Source organism: Athene noctua, chromosome 24 (genome assembly GCF_965140245.1).
Source record: "Athene noctua chromosome 24, bAthNoc1.hap1.1, whole genome shotgun sequence".
Taxonomy (NCBI): domain Eukaryota; kingdom Metazoa; phylum Chordata; class Aves; order Strigiformes; family Strigidae; genus Athene; species Athene noctua.
In genome coordinates this window covers 2,772,837-2,789,268 of record NC_134060.1, presented here as the reverse complement: position 1 = coordinate 2,789,268, position 16,432 = coordinate 2,772,837, and the positions used below count along the sequence as shown (strand labels likewise).

The 16,432-nt window shown below is 50.2% G+C and overlaps 2 protein-coding genes across 3 annotated transcripts; one reads left to right on the top strand and one right to left on the bottom strand.

Annotated features, from left to right (window-relative positions):
• Nucleotides 1–292: 292 nt before the first annotated feature.
• Nucleotides 293–8,510, bottom strand: ZBTB8B (zinc finger and BTB domain containing 8B). Its single transcript, XM_074925879.1, has 4 exons — nucleotides 8,453–8,510; nucleotides 7,271–8,234; nucleotides 4,497–4,675; nucleotides 293–4,170 (listed from the first exon to the last, which is right to left on the bottom strand). Exons 2-4 carry the CDS (start codon nucleotides 8,214–8,216, stop codon nucleotides 3,853–3,855), a joined length of 1,443 nt encoding a protein of 480 aa, XP_074781980.1. The 5' UTR covers nucleotides 8,217–8,234; nucleotides 8,453–8,510; the 3' UTR covers nucleotides 293–3,852.
• Nucleotides 8,511–8,606: 96 nt separating this feature from the next.
• Nucleotides 8,607–16,249, top strand: BSDC1 (BSD domain containing 1). 2 transcript variants are annotated; one of them, XM_074926254.1, is made up of 11 exons: nucleotides 8,607–8,631; nucleotides 8,808–8,868; nucleotides 9,557–9,673; nucleotides 10,265–10,435; nucleotides 10,556–10,610; nucleotides 11,014–11,129; nucleotides 11,470–11,538; nucleotides 11,746–11,827; nucleotides 12,019–12,558; nucleotides 13,630–13,733; nucleotides 14,243–16,249. In XM_074926254.1, the coding sequence occupies exons 1-11, from the start codon at nucleotides 8,621–8,623 to the stop codon at nucleotides 14,273–14,275; spliced, it is 1,359 nt and encodes a 452-aa protein (XP_074782355.1). In that variant the 5' UTR covers nucleotides 8,607–8,620; the 3' UTR covers nucleotides 14,276–16,249. The 2 variants fall into 2 exon arrangements, with proteins under 2 accessions (XP_074782355.1, XP_074782356.1); XM_074926255.1 differs by lacking the exons at nucleotides 9,557–9,673; nucleotides 10,265–10,435 and having other exon boundaries at nucleotides 8,621–8,631; nucleotides 12,019–12,419; nucleotides 12,456–12,558.
• The last annotated feature ends 183 nt before the right edge of the window (nucleotides 16,250–16,432 follow it).

The window sequence follows — 16,432 nt, the reverse complement described above, 5'->3', positions numbered from 1 at the left end:
AAAACTACAAAAACTGGTAAGGAAACAAAGTCAGTGCTAATAATAAAAAAGATTTTCTTAAAAAAAGAAAGTTAAGTTGGCAGCATCCTTTTAATCCTTTCCTACCACGAATCTGATTCTTGCTTGCAAATTGTCTCTCACCAGAAGTGGATATATTAATTTTTAATTCCCAAAAACTGAAATGTGAGCCATCATCTAGACACTCAGGTTTACTCAGTCAACTTTTGAACAGGCAAAAAAAAAAAAAAAATAATCCAAGCAACCCTCTCAGAGAGTTTTATTTTTCTAAACAATCAAAAAAGCTCCAGAACGCTCCAAGATCCACAAATATAGTTAAGTCACTTCTACAAATAAGGTTCGGTTTATAAGAATTTGTCATTTAAAGTAGACTAAGGGACTTCGGTTATGAAACTGCCTTACAAAACATCAGTAAATTAAATGACCACATTTGGAAGATTTACAAGGTCTTGCACCAAGAGGTTAAATGCGTTACTAATACGAGTGCAGCATGTATTCCTTCAGTGAAATACAGTGCAATTATGTGCAAAAGTACGTTAAAACGTATACTCCTAAACAAAGTCAACTACAGAGAGCTAAGACTTCAAGATACGTAGTCTGCATGGCCTTTAAAAAACTTTGAGAAAGAGATTACATTAGAAATAACTTTCCTAAAAACATTATTTTTGATTCTTCATTAAGCACCATATGAATGTTTTAAAACAGCTACATCATTTTCTCAAAGCTTGTCGAGGCTGGATCTACAATGGAAGATTTTCAGGAAAAAACATCCAAAAACGAAGTGGAAAGCACAGCAAACAGATTTACATGAACATCTGGTCACAAGAATGTGGATAAACTACATCCTCTTCTAAATACAAAGGCTGAAGGACTCCACTGCAAACAAAGCAGCACAATATGACAGATCCACAGGAAACATCCACTTCGGTGGTGACTTTCAATCTGGAATGTGAATGGCATAAACCCCCCGCCCCAACCCCTTTACCCAGTGCGACACAAACCTTTACACAGCTCCATTCTCTACGCACAAGACACACAAGAACAATCTCTAAGACCGAAGAAAGGTTGAAGTAAAAGCGCTGAAGGTCTCCGCAGTCGGTCCTGCAGCTCTCACTACACACAGACTTCCACGAGAGGTTCGTTTTCCCTCCTCTGAATGTCTTCACAGTTTCAGAGTTGCCCACCCCACACCTCAGCACAGCTCTGCCGTGTGAGAAGCCAAAATCTGACGGTTTAATTGTGGTGCACTAGCCAGAACCATGCTCAGCTGATACTCCCTATCTAGCAGCTTCTACCAATATTTACAATGAGGTGGCATCTTCATGCTAGAGCGACCAGAAATTGGGGTGCCTGGTCACTAACTACCATTTTGGATCCCTATTTACATTCCTACCCCACTTTCATTAGCGAGTTACTCTCCCAACAAACACGGATAATCCACGACTCTTTTTTTCCAGGTGTTCTCACGTGCACAAGTCTGTCCTTTATCAGATAATCAGATACCAAAGAAATACCCTCTGGTGTTGGATGGACTCAACAAAAATAGTAGTCCAAAAGACTAGCCCTGTTAGGCTGGAGGTGGCATTTTCAAATGTGCTGGCAAGATTTACAAGCCCACGTTTTGCTCAGATTTTCAGAAGCGCTAAGGACCCAAAACCACAGCAGGATTAGCTCAGCTCCAAATCTGGCATCTACATGAGCTGTCTCTTTGATGGTCTTAATTTAGAGGACTAAAATAGAGACCGTAAAGCCCTGAATTTTTTTAAGACCTCGTCCCAGTGAGATTTTTCTATGATGGTGTGTATCACTACGGTACTGTTCAGCTATTACAAACTCAGATTTACAGATGACCTGGAATAGTGCCTACTGAAAGCTTATGCAATTTAAGTTACAGAAAATAAACGTTACTTGTGACGCCAGTATCTTCTCACAAAGGTGGCACTCATCAAGAACTTATACCAGAGAGATGTTTCAGAACAAATCTTTTTACCTTCTGCTGTTTTCAGGAACCACTAGTGAAGTGACTTGTTTAAAAAGCAGCTTGTTTCTCCTTTCCTCATCCTATGTGATCTGGGAGTGAATTCTTAACTGCACTTGTGACATCAGAATCACCTCTCACAAGGAAACTGCAACATCACTACAGGATTATTGTTTCACTGCAGGATGAAGCAGATAGAAGAACCGAATTGCTCTTTTTCGGTATGTAAAATAAAAGCACAAGGTATGCAAAAAAAAAACCAAACCAACCCCACCCCAATTGGTTAAATCAGAGGGCTCTTTGTTTTTTAGGTTCCATCTAAATGTTTGCCAAGTGTTAAGTCTACACTGAAAGGCTCAAGAAGCACTGTCTTGTGAAGTGGGAGGAACTGCTCATTGTCAGCCACGTCTGCCTACAGGCTTCTGATCCAGCACTCACTCCAGCTAGAAAGAAAGACTCATTACAATTTGCCTTTTCATGAAACACTTATGAACGACATAGTAAAGAAGCATTAACAGTCTTATTTCACAGTATATTTCAGTTTTGTCTCTTCGTTAGGAAACAGTAGGTTACCCATAAGCAAACAGGCTTTCTGTTGGCGGTGTGTTTTCTTCTAAAGCTTCCCAGCTTGATTTTTGATAGTTTCTATCAACTTACTACTGGAAAGGTAAAAAAAAAAATCTCACCTCCTTTGAAAGCCAACCTTTATCTATCCCAGCAAAGAAACATGAGGTCCACAGTGAAGCTTAAAAAAAAAAAACCCAAAAAACCAAAACAGTACTTGAATAAATTCACACAACAACATAAACCATGAGAAGGATCATCAAAGACTAAAAGAAAATATAGCAAAAGGAAAAGAAAAGGGATTGCATACAAAGAGGCTAGTAAAAATTTCTGAAATCTCCTAATCAATTGCTTCAAAAAGGGTATTCAGAGCTGTTTTATATGCATAGCTCAGATATTTATATTTAACTGCTCCTTGGCTACATCAGCTGTGAATCTGGCTATTTAATCTACCAGAATCAGAATTCCCAAGTAACCTGATTGACAGCTTTTAACTGCTACTGTAAAAAGCTGAAGAAAACTGGGCAGTTCGCTTAGTCTAAACTGAGAGAACGGGACACCCTAATGTGTGCTTAATATTTCTTAAGCCAAGACTACTAATGTCTAAATGACATTAAAGACACGTCTGAAGATCTGTAGTCTGAGCTCTTGAGAGAGGAAGATGCAGTAAAAACAATTCAGAAAGAGAAGCTGGTTCTCTAAATACCTGCAATTAAGGACACATGAAATATATTTATTCTTACTGTCTGTGCTTCCAGTAGCAGCATATTTTTGCTATCCTGATTTGTCTTCCCTGGTTTCCAGGTCAAATCCAGTCTAAGCAAACACTTAAGGTTTACAATTTAGATAATACTGTCCTAATACAGAAGGATCACAACTTAGTTTAGAAAAGTCCAAGGTAATGGATGAAAACTACATTTCTTTTACTGTAATCTTCAGAGAGAAGACGGTGCCCCTATCAGATCAGGGAATAAGGACCACGACAGCATTATCTGAAGAAACCTGTTATCAAAACAACACAGAGATGTTCCACCTGCAAAATCAAAACTAGGAGGCAGAGACACCACTGGAAATTGCTCAAGTACAACCTCTGTGAACCCCAGACAGAAGATTCTTCACAGATTTCTGGTGCACAGCACTGAAAAGTATTAAAAATTCCAATTCTCCCCACTCTTCCAGTAAAAAAATGGAGTAATAAAAACCAGCACAGTCTCACTAATAGGGCAAATAAGCAGTTTTCTGTTGCAGACTGTCAGGGAGATGCTTTAAACGCTCCCACTCTCCTCTCACTGCTACATAAGTGTTTCTCGGTCTGATAAGCTCCTGTGGATTTCCTGCTTGTCATCACCATCAGCATCATCATCATCAGCTGGATCATTTTCCTCTCCAGACTCCACGTAGATGGGCCAGTCGTTATCAGCATCACCCTTCTCCTGGCCTTCTGACGAGGGTTCCATTAGGCTGAGGTTAATGGGCATCGAGTCCTCGTGGGTAGTGGTCACACAGGTACAGCTGTCACACAAGCCAAAGCGTCGTAATCCTTGAGACAAGCTGCTGGTGAATGTTCTCCTGCAACCTTTACAGATAATTGGCTTGTTTGATCGATGCACCTGAAGTTAAAAATAAAACACTGTGGTAAAAAAAAAAAAAAAAAAGGCAATCTGCCTTCTTGCCTTATAGCTCCTCCTGGGGTGCTGGTTTGTATGTATTCCCAGAACACAAAAACATCTACACTTAAGCTAAAGGGCAGATGATCCCAGCCACATTTCCAGCATCAAAAATTTGGGGCTACATAAGGAAAATATCATCAGGTTAAACTTACTATTAGAAAAGTTTATCTCACATCGGCAACAATCATTTCGTCCAACATTTTGGGAAATACGCTCGAGAAACGCCCAAAACTTTTAAAATTTCCTGATAAATCTTTCAAACTTACACTTAAAGCATGACTCCGAAGGTGTTCCTGCCGAGTGAAACGTTTCCCACACGTCTCACAGGGGTAAGGTCTCTCACCTGTGTGAGAGCGAATGTGCCGTTTTAGAATTCCTTTCTGTTTGGCCGTGTAGGGACAGAACGGACATTTGTGAAGCTTGATTGGCACAACTAATACATCACCTTTTGGAAAAAAAAAAAAACACAACGCATTAGATCAGGCAGTTCACTAACGTTAGGTAGGTGGGCTGCTTATCCTCTGAGCTGCAAATCTTGAGTCAAGGTAGTTGCACCTTCCCCTCTTTTTGTATTTGGCTTACCTGGAATTTCTGTAGGTTGTGCCATTTCAGAAGACACGCATGCAGCTGCAGATATCAAGTCCCTTGATGATCAGCCTGCCTATACTTATATAGGTGATACTCTAAGGGAGATGGCTCACAACAGAAAAACAAATTAATTTGATTTTAAGAAGCCATTTAGTTAAGTGACAAAAATTTGCTTTTAGTGCAGCGGGGTCTCTGCACTATCTCAGCCATACAAAGTCTTTTTTTTTTTTAATTAACAGCATTAGAAACTAAACCAAATTACAGGTAGTAGTGGTGCAATGCTTCCCACGTGCTTTTACAAAGTGCATAAATTTAGATGTAAGGAATCCATCTAAAAATCTGAATGCTTGTTTCCACTGCCGTTCACTTTACCCCTTCTATTAGTTATAACAAGGTGAAGGATTCCAATACATTTGCTGTTGGTATTTTACTTTTCCTAAAATCAAACTATACACACACAAGTAATATGTAATTTATGAAGTCGGATGGAAAAAGAGAGAATTAAGTTTTACATAAACATGGGTATTGCCAAGTTTTTCAGTATCAGCCCAGATATGAGCTTCCTTTCCTACATAAAGGTTGAGATACTACACTAAAAGATTAGTTTTCCCTGTTCCAGGTATTGATTCAGGAAAGCGTTTGCATACCGAGCCTTGAGCTCTTTAATAGTTACCCCCAAGTAGGTGGGGCTGGAGAACATTCCTTGTGCTAACCTTTAACCCGGTCTCAAAACCAGGAGCATCTAAGTATTAACGTGTGAGTGAAATTCATCTCGCCCAATTTCAGACCTTCACAAGGTATTGCTAATCCTGCTGGGCATTTAGAGCTCTGTTTTTTTTTTTTAAAAAAAAAAAAAAAAAAAAGCGCGCAGTTCTTAGACCTGCCTTGCTTCTAGGCTCTCTAGAAGTGCCTGTTCACCCTCCAACAGCTGTGAAAGGGACCAGGATGACTGGAACAGATGGGGACACTTGAAAGTAAGTGGCACTTATCTGTCAGCCTGAACGCAATGAGAGAACCATTCTTTTATCAGGACTTTGTATTTCTCATTCCTGGTGTCTTGGGAAAATACTACTTCTACTAAATGCTTACGATGTTCACTTTTAGCAGAGAAGCATAATTGAATGCAAGGTTTGGGTTTTTTCCCCCTGCTCCTATTTGAAGCACATCTACCTTTTAACATTTCTAATACATTGTCATAACACTTGATGTTCTCTATCAAATTCCAGGGGCATTTCCCTTTTAATGATTCATTTACAGTCTGAAGATGTTAAGAGGGGAAAAACGTAAGCAGAGTTTGTGTGTTAGGTGGTCTCGCCTTGCTACACATCAAAAACGTGCTGGTGATGGCGCTCTGTTCTGGTAACTATAGTCCTCTGGTGACAGGAGGGCTGGATTTGTGATTTTATCTGATGCCTTATTTTAAAGCAGTGAGAGAATATATTGGGCTTATTGGCTTTAAGATCACACATGCCTGTTTGAGCTGGAAATGACATGAATGTAAGCCTGCTATCTAGAGTAGAATATTCAGGGAAAGATTTCCTGTCTGCTGCCCACACCATTATTATATTTGTCACATCCTGAACCACGATGGCACTTGCAGCATTTGTCAGAGCCGCCTCCCATCTTCCTAAGGCAGTTTGGGCGAGGCAAGCTGTGCAACAGTGTGACCGTAAGCAGATAAAATGCCCAAATCCTTACTGTCCACTTCAGGAGAAAGGCACAGGGACACGACCTTCTTCTCCAGGTCCCTGACACTGCTGCTAGGACTTACTCCTGCCAGCATGAGACATCCCACCAGGCCTGAGCTTGGGAAAGCAGGTGACCAGCCGCTGAAAAGCGAGTCTGCCGCTAGAGGTAAAAGTTAAGTCTTGTCTTTATGCAACACCACAGAGTTTAAAGCTTGCGGTGCTCTTGAAAGAATTTCTAGGTATCTCTCAGTATTGAACAGAACTGATTTCCGCCCTTTTAAAGTTCAAAGTAACAGCAAACAGACTGTCATCCAGCAACTGATGTGCTGTCAGGAGCTTCAGTGGAATAAGCTACTTCTGCTCTGTCAGGTTCTACAGCAGATCCCTCTTGTGGCAGCTCAACTGATCTTTCCGATTGCTCCTTATAACACTGACACTACAAGAGGAAGATTCTTTTTAAAAATTCGCCTGCCATTCAACAAGGTCCCCAGTGAGATTGTTTATTAAAAGCAGGGTCACCAACACCAAGCTCCAGGATCTGTTTCAAAGAGACTGTAAAAGCTGTTAGAAATACTTACCTCCCAAAGGCTGCACTGAATAAATGAGTACAGCTTTCTTTTGAAGTCCAGAACAATAGTTTATTTTGCTACGGCATAATATTCAGCAATATATTCCTGAACAAGAACGAGAGTAACAAAGGAAGTCGCACACTACGCACTTTCCTCCTCGATTATACAGACTACACCCCCCTGGAGTCCTCTCACCTGTGTCCTCACCATACCAGTCGCTGTGAATGTCCATCATGGAACTCATGGCTACCCCTGCATCCTCTGGCCTACCCTCAAAGCCCCGGACAAAGTGGTGAACCACATCATCCTTTCTCTGAGCTGAGCTGTTGCGCAACAGAGCCTCTAGGAATTGTTTCATGTGATAGTTATTGCAGGCCAGGTCCATCGCCTGCCCGCTGTGCAGCCCCTCTTCCATCTGCTCGAGGGACAACGGAGTGGGATACTGCGGCAGCCGTTCACCCACTTCTACCTCTACTTCATCTGAGTCAAACTCTACTTTGGGTTCCACCCCCTTGGGCAGCGAAGAATTAACGTCCTCTGGAGAGTCGCTGCTTACAGGGTCCCTGACTACGAGCTCCAGGGGATGGCAGCTGCTGCATTCGCCGCAGGGAGGATCTCTCTGGCAATCCGAAATCCTTTCCTTCTCCTGCAGGGAGGAGACAGAGGCAGAGCACTGGCTCTTTGAGCTGTACGAGGTGCCCTCTCTTGCAGAACTAGCGCTCCCGCTATCAGCCTGATAGAAAGCAGCTTCTCTCTCTATTTTCCTGCAAATATCTAATGACGACCTTATATATGTTTTGCAGAAGTTGACCACATCGGTCATCTGCAAATAGCTAGCCGCAGACATCACCTCGATAACATTTTCCCCACAGAGATCTAGCTTCCCGGAATAAAGGAAATCTAGGATGATGGAGAAGGCCTCCGAGGTGACAATGTCCAGAGAGGCGGTGCTGTGGCGGCCGCTGTCTTGGATGTAGTGAATCAGCAGGGCTCGGAAATAACCGCTGTTGGCGAACAAAATGTTTTTGTGCGCTTTGAAGATCCTCCCCTCCACGATAATGCTGCAGTCACAGAAGAAGTCCCTCTTGCGCTGCTCGTTGAGCTCCCCCAAAAGCTTGGTGTAGTACGACTGCATCTCCATGGCTCCCGCCTCCGCTCGCTGCCGGAGTCAACGAGAAAACACCGTCAGCAGAAGGGCTCCCGCGGACCCTCCCCCGCCGGCCTCGGGTCATTTCTGGAGACCTGCGGCCGGGAGCGCCCCCGCCGCCTCCCCGCCGCCACCGGGCCGGGCCCGGCCCGCGCCGCCGCCACCGCGGCTCCTCCCTCCCGCCACCGGGCGCCCCCCCGGAGCGCGTCCCCGCCCTCAGCGCCGCTCACCTCCGCCACCGGCCGCCCGCTCCCGCCCGGCCGCCGTACCGCCGCGCCGCCGGCCGCCCTCCCCGCAGGAGGAGGAGGAGGAAGTGACGTCAGCGCCGCGTCCGGCCCGCGGGGGCGGGGCCTGCGGGGTGAGGGGTCGGTAAATATTGGTGACGTCAGACCGCCAAGATGGCGGAGGGGTGAGCCGGGGGGTGCCGAGGGGGCAGCAGGGCCCGGCCCGGGGGGGCGGCGGCGGGGAGCGGGCTGGGCCTGGCCCAGCCCCGGGGCGGCGGCGGCGGGAGCGGGACGGGCCTCGGGGGGCGGCGCGGGGGGGAGCGGGCAGCGGGCGGGGCCTGACGCGCCTGTCCCCCGGCAGGGAGGACGCGGGCTGGTGGCGGAGCTGGCTGCAACAGAGCTACCAGGCCGTCAAGGAGAAGGTAAGAAGCGGCGGGCCGGGCCCCGTTGCCCCGGGGGGCGGTGGGTTGGGGGAGCCCCGGTGCTGGCCGGCTCCCTGCGGGCGCTGCACCGCGCTCCCGGCGGGCTGCGGCGCTACTTGGGCTTGTAGCCGCGACGGCGGCCTTGCCAACGAGGGCTGCGGTGGCTTCCGAGCCTGGCCGTGGCCTGACTGCCCGAGGCCCGGTGAGGGCGTGCGGCTGTAGTGCGGCCCGTGACCCCCGGAAGGGGCCCGGCCGGCACGCGGAGGGGGGGTTACTTGTTATAACCGCGGGAGGCGGGGATGGCTCAGGGGAGCAGCGTTGGGCTGCCGATGTGAAAATCCCGACCCGAGCAGGGAGGGCACGCGCTCGCAGCGTCGCTTTTGGATGCGTAATTTCCTGCCTGCGGCAGCGTTGTTTATGTTAATCATACACAGAACGCAGAACAAGGTTTTTCCTAACCTGTCTTTTCCTATTCTTAGCTTAAAAAAAACCCCACTGTAATGTATTTTGGGCACAGCAGTTTCCCGTTGTTATTCTGGTTATTATTGCCCTCCCCACTACACGAGCTGGGGTAAGGGTTAAAGGCTCTTGCACTTTAATCTTTGTAATGTGCCAGGTGTTCCCAGGGTGACTGTGGCTTTGCTGGAGAGCAAAAAGATTACACAGCCTATCTGTTGTCTTCTTATAGTCCACAGAAGCTTTGGAATTCATGAAACGGGACCTGGCTGAGTTCACTCAAGTAGTGCAGCATGACACAGCCTGCACTATTGCTGCTACGGCCAGTGTGGTCAAGGACAAGCTGGCAGTGAGTATAGGAGTGAGCGAGCTGGGATTTGTGTTCAGAAAGCAAAGTGGGGGGTGAGTAGGATGTACCTGTCTCCGAGGACAAACCATGACTGTAACCATGAGCTTCAGGTTTCAGACTTTCTCCCTGGGGCAGGTTTGGTGCTGAGCACTGTGTGGGATTTCCTTGCTTGTAGTGGTTCCTGTGCTTTGCCTCTCCCTGCGTGCTGTCTGGGTGGGACACTGGCAGCGTCACTGTCGTGTGACACCGGATCTCCACACAAGCTGTCAGCCTTAACCCCACACAGCTGCTGCTGTGACAGTCCAGCCCCCAAACCAGCCAGTCCCTGAACCTGGCTGTGTCCTTCCCTGCAAAGCCTAGACTCAGTTCTTCACAAACCTATTACAAGGCCTACCTGCCCCATTACCACCTGAGGCTAGCGCTGGCCACCGCACCCTTCTCCTAGCCCAGCCCTGGCCACACGATCACCTCATTAGCTCTTTTTGTAGGCAGAGGCATCCTGCTTCCTTAAAGCAACCGATCCAGAAAAGATAGACTCGTCCTGCTGCTGCTGGCACTGTTGCTTACCCTGTGCTGCTTTTTCTCTTCAAGAGGACAGAAGGTTCATCAGGTGCAACTGAAAAAGTGAGGAAAGGACTTTCTGACTTCCTGGGTGTCATCTCGGACACGTTTGCTCCCTCGCCGGATAAGACCATTGACTGCGATGTCATAACGCTGATGGCAACACCCACAGGTACCACAGAGCCCTATGACAGCGCCAAGGTGAGTGCCCCGTTCCCAGAGCTTCCCTCCGGGATGTGGGGTCCCGAGCCCTGTCCTCTGGGGGCTCTGCTGCTGCTGCCCCTCCACTGACAGCTCTGCCCTGTGTATTTTCTCCTCCAGGCTCGCCTCTACAGCCTTCAGTCAGACCCAGCCACCTACTGCAACGAACCTGATGGTACGGGGGGCGCTCAGTGGTGCTGCTGAGCCAAGCTGGCCCTTGCGTGGGGTCTGTGGGTTGTCCTGAATTGCCCAGAGCCTTCTGCCAGCGGGTCTGCTGGCTTGCCTATAGATGGGATCACCGTTTATGAAGAGCAAATCAGTCTCTTGCCTCGGGGACTGACTTAGACTGAGAATTTGCTGGGCCACTTCAAACCGCCACTGCAGCTGGTGCTACGTGGCCTTATGCTGGCAGAGGACCCATGACGTGGGGTGGGCTCAGAGACCCACCTCTCCCTCCTCCTTTGCCCCTTGCTCACCCCTGCTGGCCTAGTCTGTAGTATCTTTTTGATTAAACTTCCCAAAACTGCTCCTGCCATGTTTGTGTTGAGGACTGTTATCTCTCTGCCTGTCCTGTACAGGTCCTGCTGAGCTCCTTGAGACCTGGCTCTCTCAGTTTAACCTAGAGGAGAAGAAAGGGGAGATCGCAGAGCTGCTGGCAACCAGCCCTTCCATCCGGGCTCTCTACACCAAAATGGTAAGGCCCTGCCTGGCTCCTGTAGTGAGCAACTTCTGACTTGGGGTATGGTGCAGGGAAGCCCTGAGCTGCTTGGACCCTGCAGTTGGTGGTAGAAAGGGCTGTGGTTGCATGGTAAGCTGGCACAGGGATATTTGGCAGCATATTTTATTGCTCGCTTGCTTGCCACTGGCCAGGAACAGAAGTTCCTCTGTGGCTACCTGATGTGTGTCTGAGCATCTGCCAGTGCAGGCTTGGTCGCAAGTCTGTACACCTGAAAACGCAGGTTATGAGGGGAACAAGGCAGCCACCACAGCCCTCCCTGTGACGTGACTCATCGTGTTTCCCCTGTCGCTTCCAGGTCCCAGTGGCTGTTTCTCATTCTGAATTCTGGCAACGCTACTTCTATAAAGTGCATCGCCTGGAGCAGGTAGGTCAGGAGGTGGGTGTCTCCCCCAGTGGGTGGGCACGCCAGCCAAGGAGCTCGCTAACACACCCCGAAAAGGCAGAAGATAATTTTTTTGTAAAGCAGGGATCTGGGCTGCCTTGTCTCTGTCCTTGTCACTGATGCTGAAATGCTGGGGGGGAAGAAAGGCACTGGGGACGTGAGTGGTGGCTGATGCTGGATTCCCTGTAGGATGAAGCCCGGAGGGAGGCTCTGAAGCAGCGCGCAGAGCAGAGCATTCACCAAGAGGAGCCAGGCTGGGAGGAGGATGAAGGTGGGTTGGATGGTTGGGGCTCTGCGGGAGGGCTGGTGCAGACCTTGGCAGGTCTGGGTTAGAGAGGGTGGTGCCTCCTCCTCGCTCCCATAGACTGAGCTCCCAGCCCAGCTGCAGCCAACCCCTGCTGCACTGTCAGCTGCTGCTGCGCTTGCTGAAACATCTCTCGCTTCTCTTCTGCCTTCCTACAGAGGAGTTCTTGGGGATGTCACCCCTGCCTTGTGCAAACGTGAAATTTCCAGAAGCAGCAGAGAAAGAATCTGCCCCCGCAGCCCTGGAGGGAAGCTACCCCACTGCTCACAAGGGACCCTCAGAGGAAAGCTGGGCCGTTCTCCCCCCGGAGCTGGCCCCAGCAGAGGGGAGCCCCTCTGAGAGCAGTGAGAGCATCTCCCTTGTGACTCAGATTGCAAACCCTGCCTCTGTGCCTGCTGCGCAGCTACAGACTGGAGCACAACCAGCTGGGACCGGAGACCTCTCCCAGAGGCTGCTGGAGGCCACCTCGGAAGAGCAGAGCTCCCTGCCAAAGCCCCCAGAACCTGGTCACCTTTCTGCACCCGCCTGCAAGTCTGCAGCATCCTCAGAGCAACCGGCTGTTACAGAGCTCAAAGAGGTGGAGAGCAAAGCCCAGGGCAGGACAGAGACTCTGAAAGAGGAAGGACCAACAGATCTACGAGTCTTCGAGCTGAACTCGGATAGTGGGAAATCCACTCCCTCCAACAATGGCAAGAAAGGTGCGTATGTAGGTCCAGCACAGGGCCTGAAACCTTCTGCTGGGGGTGGCAGCTTCTGGGGCAAGGGCTCTGGTTTTCTGATGATGGGGAGGAGAAAAGAGATTTTGCCAAAGTCACCCATGAAGGTTAGATCCAAAGATTGCCTAATGGGCAAAACTGAAGTGGAAGCAAATCTTTATGCTATTGGGCAGGGTCAAGCAGGTCACGTCCGATGGTGACAGTGTGCTCTCAGCAGGTGGCTGGGCCAGTGCTGCGGCTGGCTCTGGCCTGAGCCCTCTCCTGAGCCCCCTTCCTGTGCTCCCTCAGGAGAATGGAGGGTGAGAGTCCTCCAGGACCCTGTGACTAGGGAATGGCACAGCTCTGGCTGATGCTGCTGGCAAGCCTTTCCTTGCAGGGGATTCTGCCTTCAGCAGAGCCTGCTGCAGGTCTCCCAGAATAACGATTATGTCAGTTATAGGATTATAAAGCCACCGGAAGCAGCCCGAGCTCCAGCAAGGTGGCCGAGTATCATCAACTGGGTGTGGGAGCAGAGTCAAGTTAGACAAGAAGTCAGAAGTCTGCTGGCTGCGCAGAGCTGGCCTTCGCTCCCTGGTCTGCTGGGCGCTGGGGCAAGGCTGCGGGCTGTGTAGGGAGTGTGGTGTGACCTTCCCTCTCCTTGTCACCCCTAGTGCTGCTCCTCTGCCTCAGGAGGTGGTTCCTTCTGTTGGGGCCTACAACAGTCCCCATATCTCAGTTGCTCCTGTTATTCCTTATCTGTTGTGTTTCGATGTGACTGTAATGTGACACGCCCTAGTTCTCCCAGGCTGGAGGAGGATGTTTCAGTGTTCACCTCTCCCACTTGTTCTGAACCAGCCCTTGTTGCGAGGGAGGTGCAGTTCAGTCCATGTCTCTATTAGCGAGCTGGCAGCCTGCTCCTGGGAATGAGGGAGGCCTCGAGCAGGCTGCTGTAGAGCTGAGCCTCGTGAATACCAGGGGCTTTGTGGGTCTGCTTGGCCAGCTGCATGCTTTGGCTGGGGTGTCTGGTGAGCACACGGGGCTCCGATGGCTCAGTCGTGGCGTCTGTGGTTCCAGGCTCCAGCACGGATATCAGCGAGGACTGGGAAAAGGACTTTGATTTGGACATGACTGAAGAGGAGGTGCAGCTGGCGCTCTCGAAGGTGGAAGTGTCTGGGGAGGTGAGTCGAGGGGACTTGCTCCCTCAAATTCTTCCCAGAAACCATCAGCAATGCCTTGGGGTGCTGCTGCTTGAGCTCAGCCATTGGCGGGTGCAGTTTTTACAGTTTGAGGGCAAATCCCTCTGTTTGAGCTCTGTGTCCAGCCCCAGTGCTGGAGCCAAGGCTGCTGGCCGGGAAGGGCAGCGCTGCAGCAGGCAGCTGCCTGCCTGGAGCTGCTCACAGGAGGCTTCTTGAAGGCGTGACTCGCTCTTTGAGGAGGGCACGGAGCTTGGGATCTCGCTGTGGGAGTCCTGGGTGGCAGCTGGAGCAGAGAGTGGCTGCCTGGATGTGCTTAAAGAGAGATGAGTGTGCAAGTTCCCCGAGGGAACAGAGCAAATCCCTGTTGTGAGGGTGTGGGAGAGGGAGGATATGTCAGGCTGTGCTGACTCAGGTGCCTGGTCAGGAGGATCTATTGACAAGTGGCTGTAGAGTTACAGAAACAAACTGAGGGATGTTCCTCTTGTTTCCAGCTGGAAGATGAAGAGTGGGAAGACTGGGAATAAAGCGACTGCTTCCAGTGTGTGTCACAGGCTCATTTCCACCATCGAATGTGAATTAAATCACGGACCGGCTGTTCCTTTGTGTTTAACTGTGCTGGGGATTGCAGTTCCAGGCTGGAGGAGTTTTCATTCCTGCTAAATCCTGTGGGCAACTCATGTGACCCCTTCAGACCTGGAGGAGGAGGAAGCAGGAGTTCACTCGTACACTTAGCTGCTAGGAGCCCATCTTAGTAGGTCCTAGAGACTGGCTGAGCCAAAACTGACTGCCCAAAAGCGTCGGGTAGGGGCAGATGTGATGCAGTGAGGGGTCCCCGGGGAGAGCTGGGCACTCAGACACCTGGCAGGATTGCTTGGTGCCACCAGACTGCCAGCTGGCTGATTGTTTGCTTGTGTGTGTGTGTAGTCTACAGTCTACAGGCAGTTCAGAGGCTCTTGGGTGTGAGTTCTGCCTCGCTTGCTGCTCTGTGCTGCTGGCCAGGCTGTCCCTGGAGAAAGCCCGGTGCAGGGAGTGGCCAGGGGCTGGAGGTGCTGCAGTAGAAGCTCCTTCTACTGTGCCACTCCTTGCTGCAAAGAAAAGGCAGTGGGCTTGTGGCTTTGGCCCGAAGCCTGGGCAGTGCTGGAAGGAGCCAAACTCCCTGCCAAACCCTGAGCTTCTGCCGGCTTTTTGTCTTGGAGGCTTGTTCTAATGGAAACTCCCATTTTCTGCTGCAAGAGCAGCAGCTCCTCTAAGAGCCAAGGCCTGCTGCTCCTCCCTTTGCAGCAGCACTTCCTTCCGCTCCTGGGTTTTGTGTACTTCTAGTTAAATTCTCCAAGCAAAGTACCTGTGGCTTGCTCTTACTTGAGCCCCTCGGGGCAGGCAGTGATTTGGGGTCATCCTGGGAGCAGAACCCCTCCCTTGTGGTGCCCAGTTCAGCCCTTGCAGAGCCCCAGTCTGGCCCACTGACCACTTTAACCTCGGCCTGGGCACCGAGGCTCAGCCTTTCCCTCTCCCAGCCTGGGGGGAGGCAGAAGCACCGAGGCGCGGGTGGTGCCTGCTGGCTGAGGCTGTGTCTGTCTCCTCCTCCTCCTCCTCCTCTTGTGTCCCGTGCCAGGCCTCACGGCCCCCGCGGTCACCGGCTTTGCTGCGCTCACTCGGGCTCCTTCACTTAAGCCCCCCGGGACTGCTTGCAATGCTTCCTTCGGACCCACGGCCTCTCCTGGGGGCAGTTCCCTTCTAATGACCCGAGACGCTCCTTGGGGATGTCGCTAATACGCGGCTCTGACGGGACAGAGCCCTCGCTGCCGCCCCGGCCTTTCGGGTGGTGGGTTTATATGTGCTACCTTTGTCCTCCTGCCCCTTCCAGAGCTGCTTTGTTGGAGCTGTGAGTTTCCTTCTGGTTTGGGATAGCGTTAACCTAGGTGCACTTCTTGGAAGAGTTGGGATTTTGTTGGTTTATTTTTATTTTTTCCCCTCTGAGGAGATTCTCGAAGGCAGCTGCCCACGTAGACGCATTGGTGGCAGTGGTGACTTCAGGCACTTACCCCAGAGCACGTTTGTCCTGTGAAACCCACGAAGGTCGGGGACTGAGCTACAACTCTCCTCCCGCTCCATGTACAGGCCCAGCAACGTGCTGCGGCCTCACCCTGTCCTGAGCTCAAATTTAGCTGTAGCTGGAAAACCCGTTGTGGGTTGGTGACACCAGTGGGGGTGTCAGGGTGGGGGGCTTGGGGCTGTGTTCCCTCGGGGTTTGATGGGGTGAGTCCTGGCTGGAGAGCTCTCATCTGTGTCACTTTTATTTTTTCTTCTTTAGTCAAATTAACCGTTTGGTTGTCTGTGCAATATTCTCTGTTCTGAACTATTCTGCATCTCCCTGAGCCTTTTCTAGCTGGGGTGAAAACCAGGAACAATTCTAACAGCTGGTAGTTTTGTAACGATGACTTTCTCCAAACCTTTTACAGACTTGCAGTTAACGGCAATTAAACGAATTCTACAGAGTCTCTGCCTGTGTTGGGTGTTCTCATTGCCTTTGCTGGTCCGAGGGGGGGGGCTGCCTCAGCAGGGTCTGTGTGTCAGATGCTTTAAACTTCTCTCTCCCTGCCTGCCTTGGGAGGTTCTTCACCGGGGGAAGGCAGACCTCGCACTGCCCACCAGCCCCTGGACCAGCACTACGCGGCCACAGC

What these genes read in the sequence shown, in the direction of transcription:
- ZBTB8B (XM_074925879.1), bottom strand. Translation starts at nt 8,216, where the DNA reads ATGGAGATGCAGTCGTACTACACCAAGCTTTTGGGGGAGCTCAACGAG. An exon ending in CTGGTATGGTGAGGACACAG is followed by an intron (nt 4,676 to 7,270) that starts GTGAGAGGACTC and finishes TTTTTCCAAAAG; the next exon opens with GTGATGTATTAGTTGTGCCA. An exon ending in TTCGGAGTCATGCTTTAAGT is followed by an intron (nt 4,171 to 4,496) that starts GTAAGTTTGAAA and finishes TTTTAACTTCAG; the next exon opens with GTGCATCGATCAAACAAGCC.
- BSDC1 (XM_074926254.1), top strand. An exon ending in GGGCTCTCTACACCAAAATG is followed by an intron (nt 11,130 to 11,469) that starts GTAAGGCCCTGC and finishes TGTCGCTTCCAG; the next exon opens with GTCCCAGTGGCTGTTTCTCA. An exon ending in AGGTGGAAGTGTCTGGGGAG is followed by an intron (nt 13,734 to 14,242) that starts GTGAGTCGAGGG and finishes TCTTGTTTCCAG; the next exon opens with CTGGAAGATGAAGAGTGGGA.